Raw genomic sequence first — 27,275 nt, forward strand, 5'->3', positions numbered from 1 at the left:
GGGATGGAGCCTGGGTCTCAGCAGGGCCGTCATAATGCTCCAGGTAATAAAGTGACAGATGTGCTCAGTGAGACGGGAATTTCCAGCAGGGCTCGGGTCGCTGGGAGCATGGAAAGCCAGGACGGCAGTCGGTCCTCTGTGAACGCGGGCCCAGGAGCGCCGGGGCTGGTGTTCCATTTGCATTCAGTGCCTGTGCTCTTCAAAAGTGGGAATTGGGTGGTGTGAGCAGAGGACAGTGTGGCCAACGCGGGGGTTTTGCATCTCTTCTTCCTTGTTCACGACTCTGTGTTTCTGGCTCCAGAAGTTTCTTGCTGCCAGTCCTCCGGTGGCCTGTGCCTGCTGCGCGTGTTTCTCACTCCCTTCCATCCCCTCTGTTCTGCAAGGGGTCGTCTGAAATGTCCACGTGTGCAGCCCCGCTCTGCTTCTCCCCCAGACAAAGGAAGCATGCACAAGCTCACCCAGACTCCCCGTAACCGTCAGAGGGGCTGAGCACCAAAACCCACCATCCAGCCGCCCCTGCGCTGTGTGACATTCAGCAGTGTGCCTACCCTTTCTGTGTCTGTTTCCTTGTCTGTTATGGGGAGAGGATGGCTGTGGTTACTGCACTGGGGACTGGGGCATGTTAAATGTGTGGCACACACAGATGTGTTTGGAACGGCACCTGGCACATGGGAGGCACTGTTCCCTGCTTGTCTCAGTGGCAGCCGCCTGGAGGGGCTTCAGGGGAATGCAGGGAGATTCGGAGGGAGGCCACCAGGGCCCCCCTGTCCCCGAACCAGGGGCAGCTCCGTCTCTTTGGTTGGCTGGACGGCTCCACGGCATTGTGTACCTTCCTTTGTTTTGGGACTGCTCTCTGCCCCTCACATTCTGGTCTGGTCTTTTTCGATAATTTTGTTTCATTTACTTATTTATTTTTTTTTTTTAGATTTTTATTTATTTATTTTTGAGAGAGAGTGAGCAGGAGTTGGGGGCAGAGGCAGAGGGAGAAGCAGACTCCCCACTGAGCAGGGAGCCCGATGCGGGGCTTGATCCTAGGACCCTGGGATCGTGACCTGAGCTGAAGGCAGACGCCTCACCCACTGAGCCACCCAGGCGCCCCTCATTCACTTATTCTTAAGAGGCAAACACTAGGGGCGCCTGGGTGGCTCAGTGGGTGAAGCGTCTGCCTTCAGCTTGCGTCATGATCTCAGGGTCCTGGGATCGAGTCCCGCGTAGGGCTCCCTGCTCAGTGGGTGTCTGTCTGCTTCTCCCTCTGCCTCTCCCCCTGCTTGTGCTCTGTGTCTCTGTCTCTCTCTCAGATGAATAAATAAAATCTTAAAAAAAAAGAGGCAAACACTATTTTATTTAAAGAAGGCAGACAGCTCTTGTAAAAGCAGATTACTAACGTTTTATTGTAGATGACGTAGGGGGTGTTTGCACGTCTTCCAGGGCAGCGTCCTTTCACTGGAGTCTTGCAGGAATTCTGGGCGGGCAGGGTTCCCACAGCCCTTTGCGCAGCGACCCCTGTGCTGGCGTCTTCAGTAGTGTGGGGCGTTTGTCACACCTGGAGGGTGGACATTGGTGCAGCAGTGTCTCTGCACGCTGGGCCTTGTCTGCGTCCCTCCACTTTCCTGCTGAGGCCGCCCCTGCCCTCCCAGGACCCCAGGCTGCCTGCAGCTGTGCAGGCCCTGCAGATGTTCCTTGCTGTCCTCACCCGGGACGCGTGGGGGAGGCCCGGTCGGGTGTTCTGAGGAGTGTGCATCTGTCTGGGGAGGAGGACACGGAGGTGAGAGGCTCTGCTCTGCGTCCCTCGTCTTTCATGGCTTTAATGAGTCTGGGTGAGGCGCCGTCCGTGACATTCCGTCTCCTCCCCCTGCACATCACCGTTGATTCTGGAACTTTCATCTGTGTGCCGTCTGGAAAGCGGCAACCTCAGAGCGTTTCTCAGGCGGACATGGCTCCTTGGCCCACGGGGAATGGTAGGGAGAGTTCGTCAAAGGCTGCTTTCTCCTGTGAGTTTCCTGGACTGAAGAATTGCTGCCAAAGAATAAAGTCTTTTCTGTTTCTTCTTCCTTGTTCCGCCCGAGGTGTCCAGAGGCAGGAAATGGTCTCTCAACGCTCATCGCTCTGAAATGTTGGTTTCAGTCAAGGAAGAACTAAGTCAGAAAACAGTTAGTGCTTCATTCGCAAAACCCAAACACGGAGGACCTGCTGTGTACCTGTAGTTTGTAGGAGATGGCCCTTCTTGTTCGCTGGGCTCCGGCATTCGGTGCGGGAGCCTCTGGCACCTGGAGATCTCTGGGCCTGGGCCTGTCCTGGGGGTCCCCTGACAGTATGGGGGCGGCTTTTGCCCTCCCCCTCCTGGGACACACGGCTGGAGTCACGTCCCTCTGTTCCATTGCAGTGTTCCCCCCCGCCAGTGGGCTGCTTTTCCACCCTCCACCCCTGTCCCTGCCCCAGTGTCCTGAGGGATCCATGATACATCTCAGGTCTTAAAAGACACATCACTAAGTAGTTTTTTAGAAGTGGGAAACATAAAAGGAAACCTCTGAACCTCTCTGTAAGTGAAGTGACCAGGGATGGGGATGCAGAAGAGGCCTTGCAAGGTTCTGGAGCCTGGCATGCTCCCACCTAGACCCCACGTCACTGCTGGGCTTTGCACTCCTGGTCCCAGTGACCTGGCACCGCTCAGCCATCCTCTCGAGGTCCCCAGCTACCAGCGTGTGAGACATGGCCACAGGCTCCAGGAACGTGCCATGATGCTGTCATGAGCTCCAGGTCCTGAGCCTGGACGTGAAGACACGTTGCATGACCATGTGAAGAAAGCCAGCATGAGCTCCGACTTCAGGGGATTTCTCCCTGTCTTTTCCCGTTCTTAGAAAGTATGTGTAACTTCGGGTTGAGAGGAAAGACTTCTGGGCACTGCTTATGGTTCCTGCAGCAGAAATATTTTATTTTAGACTCGAAGAGATGTTTGCAGGTGTCATTTTAAAGCTCATTGTCACATATGTATGGGATGCCTTTCCGGTTGGGTGAGAACAGCGGCACACGCACTGCAACGCTTGAAAACCCAGGAAGCTGAGATTTAAGTGAAATGCTTCTTCTGATTGGCACAGCCGCCGACTGGACAGGTCGGCGTGGTGGTCACACTCCTCCCCGACCTGAGGGTCTGCTTTCTGAATTCAGGCGGTGCAGGTGGAGGTGGAGGTGCTGCCCTTCGGATCCGTGGTCTGGACAGAAGACAGAGCCACCCACGGGGCCTGGCGTTCCGTGGCCGGCGCCGTGAGCGGTGTATGGAGCAGAGCACCGCCAGGAGGAAAGCGCCAGGGCCGGTGTTCGGTGGTGACGTGCTGCCAACTTGTCCAGGTGCTCAAACCCGATGCGGTTCGACAGCCTTGCGTGCTGTCCCGGTCGGCCACTGCGCTCAGAGCGGGCGCGAAGCCACCGGCCACTGTGCGCAGAGCGGGCACGAAGCCGCCGTGTGCCGTGCTGTGAGCTACCGGGAGCTGCCCGAGGGGGCTTTTCTGTCTCTGGAAAACATCTCTGTGCATTTGCAACAGTTAATTTTTTTCTTAAAAGCAGTAGAAACTTTTCTTAAGAGTGTCATCACTTGATTAAAAAACAATAGAAAAAAAACTGGGGAAAAAATAAAAAACAGATAACATCTCAAAAGAAAAAGTATCATCACTCGAAGCAGGAGCTTTGGAGGAGTTCAGGCTCTGGGGGAGGCCGGGGGCCGGGAAGGGGGGCCAGTTGCAGCTCCTGTCCTGGGGGAGGGTTCACTGGAGTGCATCAGGAGGGTCTCGTTACTTCACTGACTTTGTCGCAGGAAAGTCAAATTTGGGTCGATGAGGATACCTTCCTGTTTAATCCGTTGGACTTGTGTTTTGCAGACCTGGGATTGAGAGCATTTAAGCTAAAACAATAGTTTTCACTTTGACCTTGGCGAGGGGTCGCTTTTCCTGGCATAGCAGGAAAAATGGTAAAAGGCCTTTGATGGTAAATAGGAAAATAACTCAACAAGAGCACCTGTTTATCAGGACGTGGGGATCAGAGTGACGTGGAACAAAAGCTCTTGAAGAATTTTCCCTGAGCGCGGGCTGTGTGGGCAGATCTGCGGGGCTCGGGCTTGTGGGGCGGGATGCTTTCGTTTTGTTATCTGGGGAAGTGTGGCTCGAAGGACGCTGTGTGCATGGGAGTGGGACTAACTTTTCCTCCCACGTTTGCGCAGCATCTGCTCTCTGGTGTTTTGGGCGGCGTGCTTGGGGGCAGCAGGCGGCTGCAGGGTCCCTTGTGGGAGGCGCTGCCGCGGGCAGCAAAGCCCTAATGGGGATCCGTGAACTCTGAACTCCTGGACCTTCCTTTCTTCCATCGCTTGCGGAGGAAACGTCCATCTGTGTCCACAGGGAGAGAGGTTTCGTTTTCATTGGGCGGGTCTGTCACGAGCAGCTCCTAGTCTTTGTCTGCCTGCCATGTGCTGGGACATGAGTGGACTAGGCCTCTGTGGTGTCTGTGTTTTACCTGAAGGCACATTCTAGAAGCTGAAGTGTTAGGCTCGCACTCCTTATAAGGAGATGTATCGTAGTGCAAACGCTTCTTTCCTTTTCTCCCAGAATTGTGTGGATTGTCCTTGGTTACAGTTGTGAGATGGTTTGAGTTGATTGCTGGAAGGAGCCTCCAGGTTTGGGGAACTGAAGCCCTGTGTGAAGTCCCCTGCTGTGGGGACCCCAGGCACACCACCGAAGCCCAGAGAGCTCTTCTGGGATAGAAAACACTTCGAAAGTAAGTTTAAAAGCCCAAAGGAAAATATTAAATTTGATTTTAATCTGAAAGATATTTTGATGCCAGTAGGGTGGAAAAGGAGAGCTCCATAGGTTTTTATCTCTGGATTTGGGGAAAATCATTTGGCTGGAGCGTCAGAGGAGGGGAGTTTTCTCAGCATCTGCACCGGAGGGATGAGGCCAGGACCCTCCCTTTGCAGGTGCAGATGCCTGGGTGAGCCAGAGACTTGCTCAGGTTTGAGCAGCATGTGGGGGCCGCCCAGCCTGAGGTGGGCACTCGGTGACTGTCTGCTGACTATCTGACTGCTCAGACCTAGGATGTGGGCCTTGGGACTCCCACAGCAGAAGCCGCTCCTGTGTGGGGACACGGATCAGCCTTGGGTTCCTTGTGATCATTGACACTACTGCGGAATCTTGGAAGTGGGGCCTCACGGGGAAGGGACCCTCCCCTTGCTGAGTGCCCACCAGGCACTGGTCTAAGGACTTTATCTACGTTTTCTTACTCTACGTTTGGAATGCAAGACGGCGAAACATCCTCTGAATACATTCCTGGCAACTATAGAAACTGTGTGGCAAACGACTCCCCCCAAATCTCCTTTAAAGCCCAGACATAGGGTGATCCAGGGCCCCTCAAACAGCGTGGTCGCCAGGTGCCCTTGGCCCCCTCGGTGGTGAGGAGGTTGCAGGTGGCCTCGCCTGCTCACCCCCGCGCGCCATCCTGCTTGTGGTTTGCTGTGGCCGGGAGAGCTGGGGACGCAAAGGCAGATCCCCGAGGACTCTGTCAGAGTTAGCCTGTTGCATAGAGAGATGGGGCCTGCTGCTGGTGGGGACAGTTGTCCTGTTAGGAAAGGTGACTCCCTGGTTCTGTGGTCGCTGTAAACCATCACTGACGACTTGAGTTCAGTGGGTTGTAAAAATCAATTCCTGCCTCTTCCAGAAAAACAGAGAGAGTGCGCCAGTCCTCTATGCAGGCGGTGCTGCTGCGCGAAGCCCCAGCTTCCGGCCCCGGTGTCCGGCAGACCCGCTCGCGTGCACATCCACCTTCTCCGTCACCGCGGGCCGTGGCCGCCCCTGCCTCCAGCGGGTCCTCGGGTCTGGGCTTTCCGTGGGGAGCCCCCTGTGAGAAGAGGCTCCTCTGGGTGCCGGTGTGCACGGGACGAGGCTCTGTGCCTGGAAGGTGGAACGCGTTGCCGGTCTGCGTGCTGGTGGGAAGACCATGAACCTGTAGAACAGCGCGACTCCGACGCTCTTCTTGCCAGTTTTTCCTTCCGAGACGGCTTTTCTGGGAGAGCTGGGCCACGGCGGGGATGAGGCTTCAGGCAGAGCTTCGCGAAATGAACGATTATTACGTGCGCCCTGGGACAGTTGGCGTGGGCACGTGGGAAGCTGCAGGGTGTCGTGCCCCAGGCCAAGCCTCCCAGTGGGTGAGACGCTTACCGCCCCAGAAGGGAAGTGATATTTTCCACGTGTTTCCCAGTGAAGCTGTGTTTTCAGAGTGTGACATTGGTGGGAATTATCCCGTTAGATGGCAAGACTGGGTAAGGTCTCCCGAAAGGAACCGATGTGTGTTTGAAAAAAAAAAGTTGGTTATTCCAGACCCCTCTCCTCTAGGCCCCACATCAAAGCCCGTGCATCTCTCCTGAAAGCGAAGTTTACTCTTGGTCCTAATTTGGAAAGGTTTCCCTTAGGAGATTTTACAACTGGCTGGAGGGAACTGTCATTACCTAAGAAAGCCAATATGCTATGCTTATCCAAAATGCAGGTAGGTTCAGGTTAGGGAGAAAGAGCTTGACATCGTGGACAGTCCTGTAGCACCTTTCTGAGAACTTTCTCAGCAGGAGGTGAACGTGCGAGAAGTTCAGGTAGACCTTTGTTCTTTGCCACACGCATGTGGTGTAATGTACGCTTACCTACGGATGTTTAAAAATAAGCGTCTTTTTGTTTGCCGTGTGTAGTGTCTTCCTGGCAGGGCTTCTGAACCCTTCCCGTGAGCCCTGTCAGCTTAATTTAGCGGCCTGACGAATGTGAAGCGCCGGGGTGGTGTTTTCCCTTTCTGCGGCTTGCACTGTTGCACAATTAACAGCCAGCACTGTGTGCACGACTTGCCAAGCCTCCCGGTGCACTGGAACCGGGCATCTTCAGTGCAACAGACCAATTCTGGAAAAAACTTGAAAAACAAAACATAAATAAATATAAAGAAGTCTAAAGCAATTTGCAGTGTGTGTGTGTGTGTGTGAGTAGCTTGGTATGATTTTAAGTGTAGAGCGGAGAAGCCGGTATTCGTAGTCAGGATTGGAGTCACAAACCCCCCGCAGTGAATCAGTGAATGGTGCCTTTTCATTGCATCAAACGGGTAAATATGCACTGGGGCAGCTCAAACCAGACCCTGAGCTCTGAGGGTCAGGGTTTGATCACGTGACCACTGAAAATGTGCTGCGTGCACTTTCTGGGACGGGGGAGTGGGGAGCCACGGCTGTGTGCAGGCACCTAAAATTATGATGTATGTTGGCTACGTGGTGAGTCTAGAAGCTTTGGGTCGATCCCTCTCTAAGTGGAGGCAGTGGTGTCCTCAGAGGCTCCAAGGGGCCGATCTCTGCCCAGAGAACACGCCAGGTTATGGGACTCAGCACCGGGCATCTTGTTTGATTTTGTGCATGACTAGATTGTTCTTAGTTATTTATGGGTCCAAAGAGGCACAATTTTGGGGGCTTTTAGTTGAGGAAGCTCTTGACTGTACTTACTCGTTGGCCTGCGTTTCTCAAACATCCACGTTTCCCCGAAGAGGTGCGGGTGCTTGTACCCCCCAGGGTTTGGGAAGGCAGAAACGGTTGTGCGTGGCCAGTGTCAGCCGCCCAGGGAGTCTGGTAAGGAGCATAGCCAAAGTGAGTGTCTCTTGTTTCCTGTGAGAGGAGTCCCGCTGTCTTTATCTGCAGGGACAGAGTGTGTGCTTTTAGGGTGAGTGCATTTCACGGCATCTCAGCTGGATGGGCCCTGCCCTTCCTCCTCGAGCAGGCAGGAGGAGGCCCTTCTAGGGTCAGGGAGACGGGGAGGTAGAGGTGGCCTCTGGTCATTAATCGTAACTATCAAGTTATGGAATTCCTGGAGCTCATTCAGATAATTGAGTTGGAAACACCCTTTCGAGCAATTGTACTTTATTTTTCCCGTACTTTGTTAATTGGGTGGGTGAGCCACACACGTTCCACTGTTCTCTCTCCCACGGAGCTCTGTGCTCACGAGAGACCCGGCCTGTACAGAGCAGGTGCGTGTAAGGTGGCGTCTCTGTGTGAGAGTTGCGTTAACATGGGTGTCGCGTGCGGGTCCAACAGTAAGTTTACGAGTAACTGTCCCTGCCACCGAAGAGGCGTCTCTAGAGTTTGTCTCCGTAAACTCTAACTTGTGAGTAATTTTTGTGAACCAGTGGCCCCAGCTTGGATGTCATGGTCCCTAGAACACAGAGCAGGCCCCCAGGCCCTGGCGCCCCCCGCCCCCGCCCGTGCCACGCATGCACCGAGCTATGTGCTGCGCCCCCTGCCTGGGCCCATGCGGACCTTTGGACGCTTGGTCTGTCCCCAGCAGTGGGGGCACGTCTGCTCGCGGGCCTTGCACTGAGCGGGCGAGGAGGCATCGAGAGCTTGCTGGTGGCTGGTCGGTGTGTGCCCGGGCGGCTGGTGGGGGTTGGAGAGAGAGAGATGGCGGTGCTGAGGGACGAGCACGGTCCCCGTGCCGCAGCCCGCCGCCATGTTGGGTCTGGGTGCAGTGAGGCTCTGTGGGACCCCGCGCCAGAGTCCATGTGGGCCCTGAATCCACGTCCGGGTCTTCTGGTTCTTGGACACCATTTGCAGCAACTGGTGTGACGGCTGTGGTCCCTGAGCGCCACGGGACAGCGCCGTGCTCCTTAAAGCATGGAGGGCAGAGGTGCCCCCGCAGTCCCGCATGTCCCCTCCCCCGGGCCTGGGGGCGGCCTGGGGCCTGCGAGCTCTGAAATCCCCACACCTGCCCTGTCGTATTCGACGTGCGCTCTTCCCAAAAGCTGTTGCTGGGTAAGATGTTTTGGCTTAGAAAACATCCCGTCCTCATATTTCTGCGCGATCGTTTCCTGTCACTTCACGGACAGCGTTTCCTCAACTTCTGCAGCCGTGTAACACACTAACATTCTTCCGGGGAGTTAAAAGTGGGATTTTGCGTGTTTGTCCTTTTTTGTTCCTTGCAAGAAAGGTAGAGATGGTCTTTTATCTTCAAAAGTCAGGACTTGCAGGGATGTGTCATTAAGTGTGCTTGAAAATATATTTTTAGACAAGCGATGCAGGATAAATCCTAGGGCGATGTGACATCATGTTCTCGTCAAGAATTGCTCTTTGTAAACATTCTCTGATAGATCACTCTCCTTAAGAGGCTGAAATACCCAGCTGCTCTCAAAGGTGCTGTGTGTGTTAGGGATAAACTAGGTCATATTACAGTGGTTATTGGCAGTAATGGATCTGGAAAATTTAGACTGGTTATACTGTATTTGCTCTAGCTACTAACGCATTTGGGGGAGACTTGTCCTTTTCTTTCTTTCTTTCTTTTTTTTTTTTTTTAAAGATTTTATTTATTTATTCGACAGAGATAGAGACAGCCAGCGAGAGAGGGAACACAAGCAGGGGGAGTGGGAGAGGAAGAAGCAGGCTCCCAGCGGAGGAGCCCGATGTGGGGCTCGATCCCAGAACGCCAGGGTCACGCCCTGAGCCGAAGGCAGAGGCTTAACCGCTGTGCCACCCAGGCGCCCCGAGACTTGTCCTTTTCTAATTTGGATCCTCGTAAAGTATTGATTGGTGTTTGTACAAGGGCCAACAAAGTCTTAAGTCTTAAATAATTTCTTGCGTGATATGCCTTTCAGCTGTCCTACCAACATGAACCCCATTCGGGGTATCTTTACAGAAAATGTTTTGTATGCAGTTACTTAGAATTCGGTAAAATTGATCATTGAAGTTTTTATTTTTCCCGTGCGCTCTTAATGAGGGGATTTTTGGGGGCTGACTTCTGTGCTCAACGGTCCTACCTCGGAAGGTAATCTTTAACAGAATGTTTTATGGCTTACCGCACACAATTCTCTCTCTTTGTATCCTTGGGCAAGTTCTTTATTTGACGGTGGAGGCTTCCAGGCCGTTCACAGAAAGCACAGAGGAAAGCGGTAATGTTAGATAGGTATTCATGGCAGCCTGTGTTCTTATACGGGGAGAAAAATGTTGGTTTTAGGTAAAAGTCTGGAAAATAGGTCACTGTCAATGGGTTGAGGGGCAAATACTGTCCTTTGTTCTTGGTTTATTTGGAGTAAAAGCTTTATTGTAGAAATGAATTTCTGTTAAAATATGTTTTACAATCAACAAATACAAATTTCAAAAAGGTACGTCCAGGAGACCAGGAAGTGTTACACGGCGAGAAAATATGGTGAGTTTCTGGACGGGATTATTTTGTTTTCACTGTTGATAATTTCTTTAAAAAAATTTATATTAGGCACTGAATTGGTGATAGTTTGTACACTTTTGAGCTTAGGCTCAGTAAAAACTTATCAGCCACTCGTAAATGGGATTTTCCCTGCAGTTTATCTAAAGCCTTCTGATCTTCCATGTCTGTTTTAAAACTAGAAATTTGAGTCTTGGTTTTCTCTGGGATTGCTCAGGTTTTTAGTATTTCTGAATTATTCGAAACCTAGGGTCTCATCCTCTTAATGCAGCTTGGAAAAAACGCTGGAGTAAAAACTTGACTGCTTTTGTGGTTCACGTAATGAAGCGAGTGATTTGCTCTCTTTTTGTAAAATGCTGACCAGCCTCTGGTGGCTGCAGACGTCACCGAGTGGCCCGGTTTGGAGGACATGGGCTCTTCATGGAAACGTTGACTAGATCATGAACCGTGCTGGATGGACCTCCAGACCCCCACTCTTTGTGGCCGACCGTGGGCCCCAGCAGGAAATTTATCTGCAGAACATTACAGAGCAAGCTCTGGCTGCTGTTAACTTTTCTTTTTTCACCTCTTTCCTTCTTCCTTTTTCTTTTTTTTTTCCCTCCGAGTTTAGAGAAGTTCACTTTTTTAGGGACAAATAGATTGATAAAGTCACTACGTAAGATAAGCCTTGGAAACCGTAAATGGCCAGCAAGAGTGATGCAATAAATTTGGAGAGCAAAGGAAAACAATCTAGTAAATGGATGCTGCTTTGCTTTTGATATTAAAACCTCCAGCCCCTGCTTGTTTTCACATGGATGTTTCTGGATGAAAGCCTCCATACCAACTTTGGATTTTTCTGGATCTGTTATTAGGGACTGGGGAAGGAAAATTCCCACATCCTTCCTCGTCTATTCTTAGACGTTCCTGAATGTAATCAATAATTAGATTGTGTATTCATCTGCTTTTTTTTGTTCCCCTGTAGGGTCAGGTTTGTCTTACCAGTCTTTCTATTTTAGTCAGAGGACATAAGGGCAGTTTTGGTACTGATGTTAATTCATATTTTCTTTTGGAAATCTGTCGGCATACCGTTGTTATCGCTCTATTTCCACCTTCTCTCTAGAGGTGAAGATGGGATCTCTCTTTCCCGGGACCAGGAATTTATTTGCGTGTGTGACACACTGTGGTAAACAGCTTCATAACCCGGAGCCTACATGCAGAATCACATTGCGGTCCTGCTGGCGTTTCTGCCATGAGCGGAGCCAGGACCGCAGCCGGGGAGTCTTCCGGAAGATCGTGGAGTTTGCACAGTAAAACGCTATCAGGGACACGTAGTTACATTTGGGCACTGCTGATATTGATATGTTGGCCCTTGCTTGGTTTTGAGGGGGAGTGCTGAAGAGTTGAAAGGAAACCTCTGTTTGAGAAAGTGGGATTTTGTCACTGTTGCTTTGATGGTTTTTTCTCCTACTTTGTGTTCTGCATAAAGCATATTTGAGACTTACCTTTAAAATGAGTGCTTTGGCAGCAATGCCTCAGCACATTGTTCTTGGCCGTTTGGAAATAGGGCCTGCGTTGCCTGTGGGCACTTGTGCGTTCCCTACGCCCTGGGATAGTGGGTTTGTGTCCTCCTTCCCCTCGTGGGGGAGGTGGGCTGGGGCTTCTTGTGAATGTCACTGATTCTGGGGGCCTTTTATTCATTTCTTCTTATTAGAGTGGAAATGTAGTTTGCTCATAATGGATTATTGATTGGTCTGAGCGAGGCGGCCCCAAGGCCTTGTCAGCCTCGGTCCTTAACTCCCCAGCAGTGAATACATCGGTTCATGGCGCAGCTCGGACCGGCTGGGGACTATAAGCCTGGAATTGTTAATCTGGGGCAGATTGGTGTGTGCAGAGAGGAACTCCTCATTGTTGTTATGGAATTTCTCCCCATTTGTTCAAAGAATAGGCTTTTTGTCTCAGCAGTAGATAAGCCTGTGCAGGATGTTAATGATGTATTTTAATTCATGGCCCATAATACTACAGTGTAACGAGTAGGGCCCATTTCATTGTCTGCAGGGGAACAGACAGGCAGTATACTGTGCAGCCCGGCCCAGCACCCACTGGGGCCTGTGCTCCTGGGCATGCCCTGTAGCTGTGGGCAGCACCCACGGCTCCGTGGACACGCCTTCAGAAGCGCACGCCAGGTCAGGCTGGAGGCTCATTCTTTTGATTTGATGACTGGCCTTTTGGAGCCATAATACTCCCGTAAATACCCCGAGCGTTCTGTTTGCAGAGAGCTGTTTTCTTTGTAAGGGCATCCTCCCGGCCTTACTGGCTCTTCAGATTTCAGGAATTCTCCCGTTACCAGAGCGGCACACATGGGCTGGCCCCCCCCCCCCCCCCCCGCTGCTCTGGCCTCCCTCCCGGAAGCCCGGGGCTCCCCCAGAAGGTGACCGGGGAGACAGGAGGAGGGACCACGGCGCGCCGAGGAGAGCAAACCTACTTCTTGGTAGCGTGGTATGGTTAATTAATGATCCAGAACTGAAAAAGTACCCAGCTAGAGAGTTCTTTGAAAAATAGGAGCTTCGGGGTTCTGCTTCCCTCAACTGAAAACTCTCCACTCAGAGCAGGAAATGCCCGTCCGGCTTTCCCACAGCCCCTCGGACCCGGACCCAGTTCCGCCTCCCACTCTGGTTCGGTGGGTTTAAAGAAGCTTGCAGAGTTGTTTTGTTAGGCAATTTACTCAAAATATTAGAGGTCACTTAAAAATTAGCCTCTGGATTCCTTGTGCAGGATAAGATGTTGATAGAATTATCTTTGATAGTTTTGGGGAAATCAGCACAAAATCATTCGGCCTCTGCCTTGTGTTGATTTACTTCACAGAGCAGAAAATGGCAAGATTTCCTGTAGATTCAGAGATATGCTTACTGTTTAAAAATGCAGGATATGTTACCTTTTTCCCCTGGCAGTGCCACATTTAACTGGTTAGAAAATGATTGTTTAAAATGTGGGAAAGAAACCTCAACTGCATGACCGTTTTTGTTTTTTTTTTTTTGCCTTGAGAGGGTGGACCGGGTCACCGTGAGCCCCAGGAAGTAGCTGGGGCTGGTTCATCGCTGGACAAAGCTACCATGCTGTCTGCAGGGAGGCTGTGCCCGAGCTTTGGGTGGATTCCTGAGTGTCGCTGAGCAAGCCTCTAAAGCATCGCGAGCAGTCTCTAAAAATACTGCTTTTCATTTGAACAGTTTATTATTTGGATGATTTTTCTTTCTTCTTTTTTTTAAACTTTGAATACTAGAATTAACAAAAGATAATGTTCTCAAACTGCATTCCTTGGAGCCTTCTGACCTTCCTCCAGGCCTGGAGAGGGGGATGGGTGGGGGGAGGGGAGGGGACTAGGGGGTAGGGGGAGGGGGAAGAGCCCACCAGGCTTCCACAGAGCTGCTGTTTCAATTGTGTTCCTTACGGGATGGCAAGTGGGAGTTATTTTTTTAAAGGTTCTTTTGTGAAAAACTCCCAAAATCCATAAAAAATTGGAAGAATAATAAACATACATACACTCACCATCTAGATTCAGCAACTAACATTAAAAAATAATGTTTAGATGTTTTATTTACATTAATTTATTTTTATTCACTTATTTTTGACTAATATTCCAGCATTCTAATTTTTTTATGAGGTGCGATTGGTACATAGCATTGTGCAAGCATAAGGTGTACAACATTATAATATGACGTTTGTATACACTACGCCATGATTGCTACCAGAAGACTAGTCACCGTCTGTCTGTATACAGTGACCCCACCCCCCCCAATTTCACTTACCCGCTTCCCTGGAGCAACCACTGATCTGTGTCTATGAGTTTGTCTTCATATTGTTTTCTTTTCTCCAGATCCCGCAGATGAGTGGAATCATCCCGTATTCGTCTTCATCTGTCTGACTTATTTCACTTGGCCCAGTGCCCTCCAGGTCCGTCTGTGCTATCGCGTACGGCAAGATTCCATTCCTCTTGATGGCCGCGTAGTATTCCATTGTGTGTATGTGTATACACACCACGTCCTCTTTATCCACTCATCCCTCAGGAGACACTGAGGTTGCTTCCATGTCTTGATTACTGTCAGTAATGCTGCATGAACATGGAGGGTGCAGGTATCTTTTTGAATTAGTGTTTTTGTTTTCTTTACGTAAACACCCAGAAAGTGGAATAGGTGGGTCATATCGTGGTTCTGTTCTTAATTTTTTGAGGAATCTCCATACTGTTTTACATTCCCACCAACACTTGTTATTTCTTGTCTGTTTGATAATTGCCATTCTAACAGGTGTGAGGTAATATCTCATTGTGGTTTTGATTTATAATTTCCTAATAATTAGTGATGTTGAGCACCTTTTCCTGTACCTGTTTACCATCTGTATGTCTTTGGAAAAAATGCTTCTTCAAATCCTCTTCCCATTTTTTTTTTAAATATCCTCTTGCCATTTTTTAATCTGGTTGTTTGTTTTTTTAATTGTAGAGTTGTAGAAGCTCTTTATATATTTTGGATATTAACCCCTTATTAGATATAGGATTTGCAAATATCTTCTCTTAGTCAGTTGCTTTTTTGTTTTGATTTTGGTTTCCTTCACTGTGCAGAAGCTTAGTTTGATGTAGTCCCATTTGTTTATTTTTGCTTTTGTTTCCCTTGCCTTTGGAGTCAGAGTCAAACACATTGCTAAGACCAGTGTCACAGAGCTTCCCACCCATGTGTTGTTCTGGGAGTTTTATGGTTTCAAGTCTTACATTCAAGTCTTTAATCCATTTTGAGTTAATTTTTGTGTATGGTACTATAGCAGGCTGGTTGCCTGCCCTTACATGTGGCTATCCGGTTTCCCCAACATCATTTATTGAAGACACTGCTTTCACCATTGTATGTTCTTGGCTCCTTTGCTGTGAATTAATGGTCCATATACACGTGGGTTTATTATTAGGCTCTCAGTTCTGTTCCGTTGACCAGTGTGTCTGTTTTTATGCCAATAGCATACTGTTTTGATTTACTGTAGCTTTGTAGTATAGTTTGAAATCAGGGAACGTGATGCCTCCATCTTTGTTCTTCTTTCTTAGGGTTGCTTTGGCTATGTGGGGTCTTTTGGACGTCATACAGATTTTAGAGTTACTTGTTTTAGTTTATGAAAAATGCCATTGGAATTTTGATAGGGATTACATTGAATCTGTAGATTGCTTTGGGTAATATGGATGTTTTAGCAATATTCTTGTAATGCATGAGCACAGGGTATCTTTTAATTTATTTGTGTCTAAACATTTGTAATTTTCAGTGTACGGGTCTTTCATCTTCTTGATTCAGTTTATTCCTAGGTATTTTATTCTTTTTGATGCAATTATAAATGGGATTGCTTTCTTTTTCTTTTTTAAAAGATTTATTTATTTATTAGAGTGCATGCGTGCACATGCACAAATGGGGGAGGGGCAGAGGGAGAGGATCTTAAGCGGACTCCCTGCTGAGTGTGGAGCCTGATGTGGGGCTTGATCTCATGACCCATGAGACCATGACCTGAGCCAAAATGAAGAGTTAGCCGCCCAACCAACTGGGCCACCCAGGTGCCCCTGGGATTGCTTTCTTAATTTATCTTTCTGATAGTTTGTTATTAATATATAGAGTGCCACAGATTTCTGTACGTTGATTTTGTATCCTTCAACTCTACTGAATTTCTTTATTCTAATAGTTCTTTGATGAGTGTTTGGGATTTTCTGCACATAACATCATGTCATCTGCAAATAGTGACAGTTTTATTTCTTCCTTTCTGATTTGGATGACTTCTTTTCCTTTTTCTTGCCTTATTGCTCTAGCTAGGACTTCTAGTACTAGGTTGAATAAAGGTGGTGAGAATGGACATCTTTGTCTTGTTCCTGATCTTAGGAGAGAAGCACTTAACTTTTCCCCATTGAGTTTGATGTTGGTTGTGGGTTTACCATATATGGCCTTTATTATGTTGAAATATGTTCTTTCCATACCTGCTTTGTTGAGTTTTTATTATAAATGGATGTTGAAATTTGCGAAATGCTCTTTTTGCATCTACTGAGACAATCATGTGATTTTTATCCTTCACTTTATCAGTGTAGGGTATCACACTAACCAGTTCTTGCATAGTGAACCACCCTCGCATCCCTGGAATCAGTCCCACCTGATCATGGTATATGCACCTTTTAATGTATTATTGAATTCAGTTTGCTAATATTTTGATGAAGGTTTTTGGATCTCTGATCATCAAGGATACTGGCTTGTAATTTTTTTCTTTCTGTGATATCCTTGTCTGGTTTTGGTATCAGACAAGTAAATATACCTGCACCTGCTATCTAGGTCCTGCGGTTGTTAACATTTTAATATATTTGCCTTTCTCTTTTTTGTAAACCAACCCCAAAGTATTTCATCAACATTTCCAAAAACCAAGACTGTTCTCCTGTATTACCAACCTAACGAAATAGCAGTTCTCAAATAGTATTTAATGTTTAGTCTATATTAACGTTTAGTTTTTATGAAGAGTTTGGGAGCTAGAATGAGTCTGAGCATGTCTGTTGTGGATGGCGGTAGCTGGTGGAAGCTTTATGGTTGTATTAAACAACCTTTTGTGGTGGACCTGTGAGAGCCCACTGAATACATAGGGGTGACTAGTGGTCTCCACTTTAGTTTCCTAAGCGTCTATTATTTTGTCCTTTTGAATTTATTAAACCAAATACTATCCGTCTCAGTGAGTAGGTATCTTTGCACTGACCTTTCATTTACTTATTCAGCAGTTATTAATAATAACATGTAACATGTTAACCATTTTCTGTGTGTTAAACATTGTACGTAGAATGCACTAATTTAAACCTCACAGAATTATTATAATGTTGTTTTCATTACTATCATTTACATTTAAAAATGAAAATGGCTGGGAAACAGAGGTTAAGATGGTCACACAGCTGATCTGAGTGAGTGGCAGAACTGGGTTTTGATCTTGGGTAGTCTGATCTGGAAGCTTATGGACTAGACCACCTCTCACAGCACTGTGATGCCCAAAGTGTGCTTGGCTCTGTGCCAGCACAGGGGACTCAGTGGGGAGAAAGCTTGTCCTCTAACACACAAGTGACCAGGTAAAGAAGCAGTCCAGATGTGAGCTAGGATAGGACCAGGGCCATCCAGAGAGCTGGGGAAGGCCCCAACCAAGTCACACGGCTACCAGTGGTCAGGTAAGATGTCATGTGTGTAGGAGGGGTGGGAACTGCGTGTGTGAGGCCCGGAGGTAATAGTGAGCCTGCATCTGCCTGGGTGTGGAGCAGAGCACACGGTCATAGTGGGGCCTGGGGGACACGCATGCAGCAGCATGGGGGCTCAGGCCCTGGTAAGTCCCGCCAGGGAGTTTGGGCCTCATCTTCAGGGCATGGAGGCTGTAAAGGGTGGAAGTCTCAGGCCGGCCCACATCTGCATCTGGAATGTGCACTTCGGCTTGGGGTGCCGGGGGTGTTGCTGGGTGTTGGTGAGAAGGAGGGGAGAGCCGAGGGTGAGACCAGCGGGATTCGTTCTGGGTTCCTGCCCAGGGGAGTCGCGCTAACGGCAAGAGTTCTGCTGCATCCCTGCATTCCCGACGGAGCCTCGACTTCCCCGGAACACCGAGCCAGCCCTTGTCAATGCAGGTCATCACATCCTCCCTGTGCTTCTGGAAATGTCTACCTGCCCTGCTGGTCCGCTGCTAGCACATTGTTTTCTGTGTGTTGACATGTTTCCCGCTCTGACTTCTGGGTTTCTGGAGCCTAAGCCTGTTTCTTATCTTTGAGTCGTTAGGTTCCTGTAAGCGGCCTGGTGCCCTGTTGGCTCTCAGGGACGGGGGTGAAACTGGTGTTCAGTCAGACTCGTGGGGCTGACTGTGAGGTGCTCTGCCTGCCAGAGATGCAGGGGTGCACGTGGGTTCTTCTAGATGCTTTGGCTGTGCTTTCCCGTCTGGCTGTCCCGCTGTCTGGCTGTCCTGCTGTCCCTCTGTCCCGCTGTCCTGCTATCCAGCTGTCTGGTGGTCCCACTGTCTGGCTGTCCGGCTGTCTGGCTGTCCGTCCTGGATGTTAGGTGTGCAGAGCTTGCTCCTGTGGGAGTGACTGGAGGGCAGGAGCTGCTTCAGCAAGTCACCAGGGCATGGTTCCGGAAGTGACTTTCCTGCTTTATATGAGGTCAGAGACGCGGTGCCCGGATCCCCACCTACAGCAGTGATTTATGAGTTGGAACAGTCACCCGCAGAGCACATTTATCCCAATCCAGTGAGCTCCGTGCAGGCGCAGAGAGTCTGAAAGGTATGGCAGCGGCCCTGCATCTGTCTGTTTAGACCCTAGTGGTTTATTTATTTCTGTGTTCCCATGATTGCATTTTAAAGTTTAGCTGCATATTTTATTTTCACAGCTTTTACATATTGCCTCTTAAACCCTTCCCCATCTTCTCTATAATGCATTTTTTATGTTATGAGTGTACAATTTTATTTTCTTAAAAATATTTTACCTTTACCAATTTTTTATAAGCGTGATTAAATTACCTTTTACAAAATGACATCTCAGAAAACATAGAAGCCATTTTTAAAGAGTAACTTCAAACTGTTCTCTCTAGAGAAACACACGCACACAGTGAGCGATCCATTGGAAATCTTTTTTAAAACCCTAATCAGCAAGCCATTTTTATGCATAAACAATTAAAATTATGGTCTTGTCTGGCAAGTTCCCAATTACAGCCTTGGAAAAAGTTTGTGATACAGTGACAAAAACTGGCTCATCATGGGCAAACCGTGTTCAGATGGGGCCGTGGTGCACGTATGTCCGTGGGGTGGTATGCTGTCCTGTGTCAGCTAAAGCACATAACGTGTGTTTGCTGTCCCTTCCACGCCCTCCCCTCTTCGTATTCCTGCTGCTGGCACACGACTCCCTCCGGTCTGCATGAAGAGCTAACACTTATTCACACATTTTATAACACTAGTTATCTTTAGGTTCATGTGTTATTGTAGGAAAAGTTGGAACAGCAAATCCCATGCGGTATGTGCTTGTCTGGGAGAGTCAGAGGCAGCTCAGGATGAAAGCATAGCTGGTCAGAACAGAGCAGTCTGACGCTTTGTCCCACGGTGGTGTCCACGCGTGACATGCTCCCCACTGGGGACCGAGGTAAATGTGGGGAAACCATCTGAGACCCTCCAGGCTCGGGGACGCTGGTGGGCTGTTGTTTTTTAAAGGCTGTCGCAAAGCCAGTGGTGCTGGAGGGCTGATGGCAGCTCCGTCCTGCAAGCCCCCAACTGGGGCGGCTGCCTGTGGTGCATTTGTAAGTTGAGAGCTCTGATGACAGCATTCTTGTGCTTTTTTGGAAAAGAAGTGATGACCCTGTCTTAAATAGCAGTTTTTGCCTGCAGCTAAAAAGAATATTGCAAAGATCTGTTGATTGGGCCGCTGATGAAGGAGGGCCAGTGGCTGGGCATCAGTTTCTGTCTGTGGGTTTTTCAAGGTTCCCAAGAAACTTCGTTAGTGGACCGTGGGCGTCATGAAGGGGGCCACTTGGTGGAACTTTTTCAAGTGGAGCCAGTTTTGTTGATGTTATGATTTCCTTAAGACAATGGTGTTTGGGGCTTAAACAGTTACTACTGTTACAGCATTTTTTCCATTTCTACATTGATGTATTTTCCCCTTGGTAATATCTTTAAGTTCTTTAAAACTGTGCCCCGTGCAGCTCTCGCCGGGATTTACAGCAGGGCTTAGTTTTGAAAGACGGGGGTGGGCAGAGAAGAAGTGGGAAACAAAAGAGAAAGAAGGACTTGTTTTGCTGATGGCAGGGGTGCTGTTCACGTCCTCACTTGAGAATCCTCCTGGAAATCGCAGGCCCTGTTGGCTTTGGGTAAATCTGTTCAGCTGGTTTTGGAGGAAGCCTGAGGAAGAAAACTGTATTCTCTGGTGTTTGGGTCCTCGAGGGGAGGTGGCCAGGCCAGGCCTGGGGTCAGGGGTGCGGGGGGATCGGCCACTTCATGAGTCCATGCTGTGAGGAGAAACGTGGGTTTCTCAGTCAGCAAAGATGGCAGCCGCGTTCAGTGTGCAGACGACTGAGGACCCCCCTGGAAAGAGAGGGAAGTGCAGTCTCATCCTGTCGGACCAGCAGCCTAGCTGCCTGATGCTCTGGTGACCCGGGACCACCTGTGCCGCTTCCGGCTGCCTCCGCTGTGGTGGCCAGGGCTGCAGGCACACCTGCCCCCCCCCCCCCCCAGCCGCTCACCAGGGCCGTGGGCTGCAGGGCAGGTCGCCGTCTGGTGCTACACGCGAGGCCAGACCGGGCAGGTGATTACTGGGTACGGACGGGTGCAGGGATCGGGGATGCTCTAAGGAGGGGCTCGGCAGGGGCTTCCCTGACTCTTGGGTCCTGAGAGATGAGGAGAGGAGCCTGGGCTGTGAGGGTCCCTGAGAGCCACCTGGCTAGTTAGTGGGGGCCCGGGGCTCCTGGGGTCTGCAGTGCATCATTCCGTGCTGGTGCTGGGGTGGAGACCCCCGACCTGCCACACCACATCCTTGGAGCTGCCCCACAGCTTGGGAAGCATTTGACTTTGAGGGTGCCTGGGGGTGCTGAACACGTGGTAGCAAAGAAGGAGGGGATAGACCGGCCACAGAGCAGGCACTGGTAATGATTGGAACAAGTCTTCTCACTCGAAGAGTCCACCTTCATTTCCAGGTGCGTTTGTGAGTTGCCTCTTGGGACCCTTAACTGGTTGAGCACTAGTCCTCCGTGACCTTGTCTGTGTGGCTGATTTGTGGCTGTTTGAACCCTTTGAATTGGAGAACTGTCTGACCTGAATATTCTTCGTCGACCAGCTGCAAGGTCTGGTGGAGTCTGTGAAATTACTTGAGAGCCACCAGTTTCCTGTGTTTTTTCTCCATGAAATTATTTCTGTATGTTTCTTTAAGCTTCTAAGATCTTTATACCCAGATTAGGTCCTTGGCCTAAATATGAGTAGTATGTCGCGTGTGTACTTTTGTATAGTATTTCACAGTCAACATTTTGAGGGGATGAAATAAGTCCTGGGATAGAAGGGGATGCATGCAAATCATTTGCCATATAACCCATAGTAATAGACAACATATAAACCATCCCAAACTTGTGCCAAGACCAAAACAGCTTGGAAAGATTATTTTGATTAGCTTAAATTATCATTAAGAGGTGTTCTTGTTAACCTCATTTGTCCAGTTTTACGGGGAGTTTTTATTTATGTGGGTTTTTGGAGTTGTTGATTTTTGGGGGCTCTCTCTTGGCAGGAGGAGCTCTGTGTACCTGTTAGCGTCGAGAGTAAAGGTTACCTGTGTGCTGTTCTGCTTCCTGCCTCTTTCCAGACTTGGCTGCTCTGACCGCACTGCTTTCTTTAGGTGCCTGGGAAACCCGCTAGCATGGGGCTTTATCAAAAGATGTTTCAGAATACATAATTTTAAATAGGATTTCGACTAAGTAAGATTTCTTCTAAGGACCTGTGGGAGGAGAAAGCAGGAGGGGTGTTGTCTGTCCAGAGGGCGTCTATCGGATGGCTTCCGCACCCCGCCGCGAAGTGGAGGACAGGGAGTGCCCGCGCTCAGAATCCTTCCTGGTGGACAGGTTCCCGTGCATTCTGTCCTATTGTCAATACCCTCTTCTGTGTCTGCTCTGGTAAAGACATGTCGGGCTGGACACCCCAGAGCAGACAAGGAGTCGCTGCCCAGGGCCTTTTGGGAGAGAACCTTTCATTTGTGAGCAAAAAAATGTGTATTAGTACATTGGTTCCAAACCAGAAACCTGCAGCTTCTTCATGTTTTGTAAATTTTATAATCTGGGTTCCTCGTGTGTATGAGGTGGTGAGTTTATAAAAACATGGCTTCCTTTATATATGTCATGGCTATTTTTAAAGAAAATCTGCCCATCTGGGTGCCTCCCTCCCCCCCCCACCCCCATAGGGAGACCCTCAGAATCCTGTCTCAATTACTTCTGCTTAGAGGTAAGGGGGATAAACAGCCCATGTCCCAGGGGAGCTGTGATGCCACCCTGTCTCCCTTTCTGACCCATCAGAATACTATTCTGAAAGGTGCTCTATCTCTCTCCCATCCTTTCTATAATTGGTTCAGTGTTTTGTTTATTCTACTTATCACAAGTCAGATGGAAATTCCTGTTTTTACTGCAGATAATTGCTTTTTGGTGTGTATCGTCTTGGGCCCATTTGGTGGCTTATAGGCGTCCCAGTTGCCTTTCCTGACGCGTGGGTGGTTGCCCGCTGTGTGCCAGGCAGGGCGCTGGGCACCTTCCTTGTCTGGTTTGTCTTTGCCTGTGCACAGGGTGCTGGAAACAGCTAGACACCTGGAGGAGTGGCTCCGACAGGGCCTGCCCTCATTCTCTGGAAGGTGGGATGGGTGTGAGCATGGACAGTGATGCGCACTGTGACACCTGCTGTCACCACGGAGAGGCATACCCAGCTTCTCTGGGAAGGCACCGTGGGAATGTGACCTGTGGAGAAGGGTGGGGGGTGATTGCACGGCGCCTGGTGTCCAGAGGATATTCTGCACTGGGACTGGGACTTAGCCTTACAGCCAGAGCCTAGGGTGCCCTTTGGGGGTTGGGCTGAGGTGCTGTGCAGGAGAAAAAGGACGGGATGGGAATGGGAAGGGGCCAAAGGGTTGGGGCTTTTCTAAGAGGCAGTGGTTCCATGGCCCTATGCACCTAGCGCTGGTGTCATTTGGGGCCGCCGTGCTGGCCATCAGGTCCCGAGCACCCGGTTCCAGGCGTAGACCTTGCACGATCTCCGGGTAAACCACCTGTGCTCATCGCTGAAGACTTGTTTCCCTAACATCTGAACACAGCAGTACGCTGGTCGGCTGCCTTCGCGGCTCACTTGTCCTGGGCACGAGCTATGCTGCTGTGTCCCTTGCCACCGTGTCCCTGCTCCTTTCTCCTTGTTCATCATCCGCACATGCTCTCCTTGGTCTGTGGCCTGTGTTTCTTACACTCCCACAGCTTCACTCACCTCCGTCTCTCCTTAAAGATTTGGTATCTTTGAGAAAAATTATTCTAGCATACGATCACGTACAGTTTACTTGTTTTAATGATTTAGCGCACAGTTATCAGTAATTGTTTCCTTATTGGTCTTTAGAAGAAAGGAGCTGCTTGTGCATCTATCTGGATTTGTGTTGGTGTCCCCTTTGATTTGGTGGCTTGCTGATTTTCAGGAGTGTGCCCGTCACTCCCCGTGGGGGTTACTGGGTCCCTGTTGATGTGGGAAACCTCGTTCCTAAGATCTCCGTGTCTTTTCTGTTTCAGGTACTCCCTGCCTTCTGCTATGCTTTCCAGGTAGGAGATGCGGGCTGTCCTGGCAGGTGCGTCTCTGCTGTTGGGAAGCAGAAGCCTCGTCTGAAGATGGAGAGATAAGACGTTGTCTGGCAGGCCTGTGTGACAGAAAGCCGTGCCCCCCCCTGGCCGGGGAGCCCTGGTCCTGGAGATGGATCGCAACCGAGAGGCCGAGGTGGAGCTGAGAAGGGGCCCGAGCCCCACCAGGGCCAGCAGGAGCCCCGAGGTGGACGGAGACAAGGCCATGAGCCACAGCTGCTGCATTTGTGGCAAGAGCTTCCCCTTCCAGAGCTCCCTGTCCCAGCACATGCGCAAGCACACAGGGGAGAAGCCCTACAAGTGTCCCTACTGTGACCACAGGGCTTCCCAGAAGGGCAACCTGAAGATCCACATTCGTAGCCACCGCACGGGCACTCTGATCCAGGGCCACGAGCCGGAGGCTGGTGAGACGCGCGTGTCCGAGGGCCTGGACGGCTGTACCAGCCCCACCAAGAGCACGTCCGCCTGCAACAAGATCCTCAACGGAGCCACCCAGGTGGACAACAGCAAGATCCTGCTGAGGAGCAGCAAGAAGGAGGCCGCGGGGGCTGCCTGTGCCCCAGAGGAGGGCAAGGCCGCAGCCCAGTGCTCCTTCTGCAAGTGCCAGTTCGAGCGTAAGAAGGAGCTGGAGCTGCATGTACACCAGGCCCACAAGCCGTTCCGCTGCCGGCTGTGCAGCTACATGACGCTGAGGGAGGAGTCCCTGCTGAGCCACATCGAGAAGGACCACATCACCGCGCAGGTGCCCAGCGGGGCCGAGCCCTACGCGGAGAACGGCAAGCCCGAGCTGACCCCTGGGGAGTTCCCCTGCGAGGTGTGCGGCCAGGCCTTCAGCCAGACCTGGTTCCTGAAGGCTCACATGAAGAAGCACAGAGGCTCCTTCGACCATGGCTGCCACATCTGTGGCCGAAGATTCAAAGAGCCGTGGTTCCTCAAAAACCACATGAAGGCGCACGGCCCCAAGACTGGGAGCAAGAACAAGCCCAAGAGCGAGCTGGACCCCATCGCCACCATCAACAACGTGGTGCAGGAGGAGGTGATCGTGGCTGGCCTGTCCCTCTACGAAGTCTGCACCAAGTGCGGGAACCTGTTTACAAACCTGGACAGCTTGAACGCGCACAACGCCATCCACCGCAGGGTGGAGGCCGGCCGGACGCGGGCCCCGGCAGGGGAGGGCGCGGTGCAGGGCGGCCCCCCGGACTCCCAGCAGCTCTTCCTTCAGTGCCTCAACCTGCGGCCTGCGGTGGCCAGCGCGCCTGCCCTCGGGCAGGCGGGGCGGCGCGTGGCCGAGCTGGACCCGGTCAACAGCTACCAGGCCTGGCAGCTGGCCACGCGGGGCAAGGTGGCCGAGCCGGCCGAGTACCTCAAGTACGGGGCGTGGGACGAGGCACTGGCCGGGGACGTGGCCTTCGACAAGGAGCGGCGCGAGTACATCCTGGTGAGCCAGGAGAAGCGCAAGCGCGAGCCGGAGCCTGGTGCGCAGGGGCCCCCGCGCAAGCGGGCGGGCGCGCCCGGGGACCCTATGCCCGGGCCCCTGGACCCCAGGCCGGCCGCGCGCCCCAGCCGCCGCGCTGCCGCCCCCGCTGGCCATGGCAAGTCCTCCGAGTGCTTCGAGTGCGGCAAGATCTTCCGCACCTACCACCAGATGGTGCTGCACTCCCGGGTGCACCGCCGCGCGCGCCGAGACCGCCACGTCCCCGGGGAACGCGCGCCTCGTGCGCGCTGCGGCTCGCTCAGCGAAGGCGACTCGGCCTCCCAGCCCAGCAGCCCGGGCTCGGCCTGCGGTGCCCCCGCCGACTCCCCGGGCTCGGGCCTGGCCGACGAGGCTGCGGATGAGAGCGGAGAGGACGGTGCGGCCGACCCTGCACCAGGTGAGCGTGTGCGCCTGGGCAGCTGGGTTCAGAGAGTGAGGGCCCAGGAGCTCTGTACCTGGGTGACCCGTGCCCAGGTAGTCCTGGCTCGGTAGCCCCGCAACCAAGTGGTCCCATGTCCAGATATCCCAGATCCCATGTACCCAGGCTGGGTAGCCCCGCATCCAGGTAACGCAGTACCAGGTAGCTCTGTGCTGCCGGGGTAGCCCTTCCCAACGTATCCCTGAACCCAGGGACGTCCAGTGCCCAGGTGACAGGTGCCTAGATAGTCCAGGCTCAGGTGACCCTCTGACCCCGTAGCCCTCAGCCCAGGAGGTCCAGGCCCAGTAGACTGGCAGGGAGGTGGCCCCGGGCCCAGGTAGTCCTGTCTCAGCCCTGCACCCTGGAGGCCTGGTTTCCCAGACCCAGCAGTCCCAGACCCAGGTAGATCCTGCACCCGGGTAACCCTATGCCTGGGTAGCCTTTGCCCAGGTATCCCTGGCCCAGGTAGCCTTGCACCCACATGGGCCCACACCCCGGTATTAGGTAGCCAGTATACACTTAGAGCTCAGGCTGGTGGGTGCAGACATAGGTGCCTGTCAGCTCCACTTAAGGCACCCTTCTTGCTGATTTGCCCGGATGTGTTTGCGTTAATTAACACCTTTGGCCTGTGGAATTAATGGTTTCTCTGGGGCATCAGTCATTTCTGAGCAAAGAACAGGTGATGGGACACGTCCAAGGCGTGCCCTCTTTCTCCGCAGTCCTAGGGCCTGTTCCCTCACCAGGCGGTGTGCGCACGCATGCGCACTGACAGTCGCTTCTGCTCTTCTCCTGTGCACCAGACAGCCGAGTAAAAGAGTAACTTCAAATCGGTGTGCAGTTATAATTAATCTCCTCGGATTCAAGAAACCCTGTGGGTTTAGAGACGGCTCATTGGAACAGATGACTTTCCAAATAGCAGCTATGTAAATATTTAAAGATGCTCGGCCGACTTTGTTTTCATCATTTTCCTACTTTTTATAAGTCTTAAGCATTCTGATATTTTATTCATTATTTTTTGTTTTGGATAATTTTTTTTAGTAGAAGATGATGTTCCAGGGACAGAGCTTATAACTTTCCTGCATCACTGGGACTGTTTTTCTCTTCTCCCTGGAAACTCGTTCATGGATGTTGCTTTTACCTGAAAGGCCAGGTGTGTAGAAACCCGAGAGCTTCAGCAGGGCTATTTATATTCTGTAGTGAGGAAAACGACCCTAGTGCATTCCTCCAAAACAAAACACAATTCTGTGTCCCTTTTTCCTTATGAGGGGTGTAGCTAATTCTTTGGAACAGAGTTTATTATAAGTTTATACTGTACATTATATGAGAGTCTCTTATAGTCAAATGGTACTGAGTCAGTAAAAGTGTGGAAGAAAGTTGTTTCTCTAATCCTGTAGAGAAGCCTGTGCTGACCCCGTGCACACACCTTGTAAGTATCCGTATAGATAAATGCACAGTAACGCATTACGCACTGACCCGTGTTGTTTCCCATCTCATTTCTTACTCATTAACCTGTGGGAAGGAGCAGGAGAACACGCTACTCTCTGAAAATGCAGTGCTCCTTCTCTGAGCCTAAGATTCCTGTAACAGTTTGTCGTTGTAAAACCTGGTGAACCCAACTGTGACCTTGGGTTGGCATTTTTGAAGGTTAAGTCTTGGTTTTTCTCTTGAAAAAATTTTGATAATTATAGATTTTACTGATGACATTCCAATAATACTGTGACTGTTTTTGGAGCACATTGGATAAAATATTAGGTTAGAACTAAATCTTTTTTTTTTGAAGATAAATATATATATATTTTAAAGATTTTATTTATTTATTAGACAGAGATAGAGACAGCCAGCGAGAGAGG

At 50.7% G+C, this 27,275-nt stretch overlaps 1 protein-coding gene across 12 annotated transcripts in view; it reads left to right on the forward strand.

Annotated features, from left to right (window-relative positions):
- The window catches only part of ZNF516 (zinc finger protein 516), a 228,310-nt gene that overhangs the window by 25,916 nt on the left and 175,119 nt on the right, over window positions 1-27,275 (forward strand). For 11 of the 12 annotated variants that reach the window (XR_015727568.1, XR_015727570.1, XR_015727569.1 and 8 more), the window contains exon 2: window positions 23,468-25,404. Coding sequence is in view for 8 of the 12 variants with exons in the window: in XM_045790283.2 (XP_045646239.2) it covers window positions 23,646-25,404 (1,759 nt within the window). In the remaining 4 variants the exon portion in view is untranslated. Of the gene's footprint in view, window positions 1-13,560; window positions 18,472-23,467; window positions 25,405-27,275 lie in introns of those variants that run through there. The other variant, XM_087869723.1, reaches the window with a different exon arrangement.

Source organism: Ursus americanus, chromosome 19 (genome assembly GCF_024610735.1).
Source record: "Ursus americanus isolate L20-20 chromosome 19, mUrsAme1.1.p, whole genome shotgun sequence".
Lineage (NCBI taxonomy): Eukaryota > Metazoa > Chordata > Mammalia > Carnivora > Ursidae > Ursus > Ursus americanus.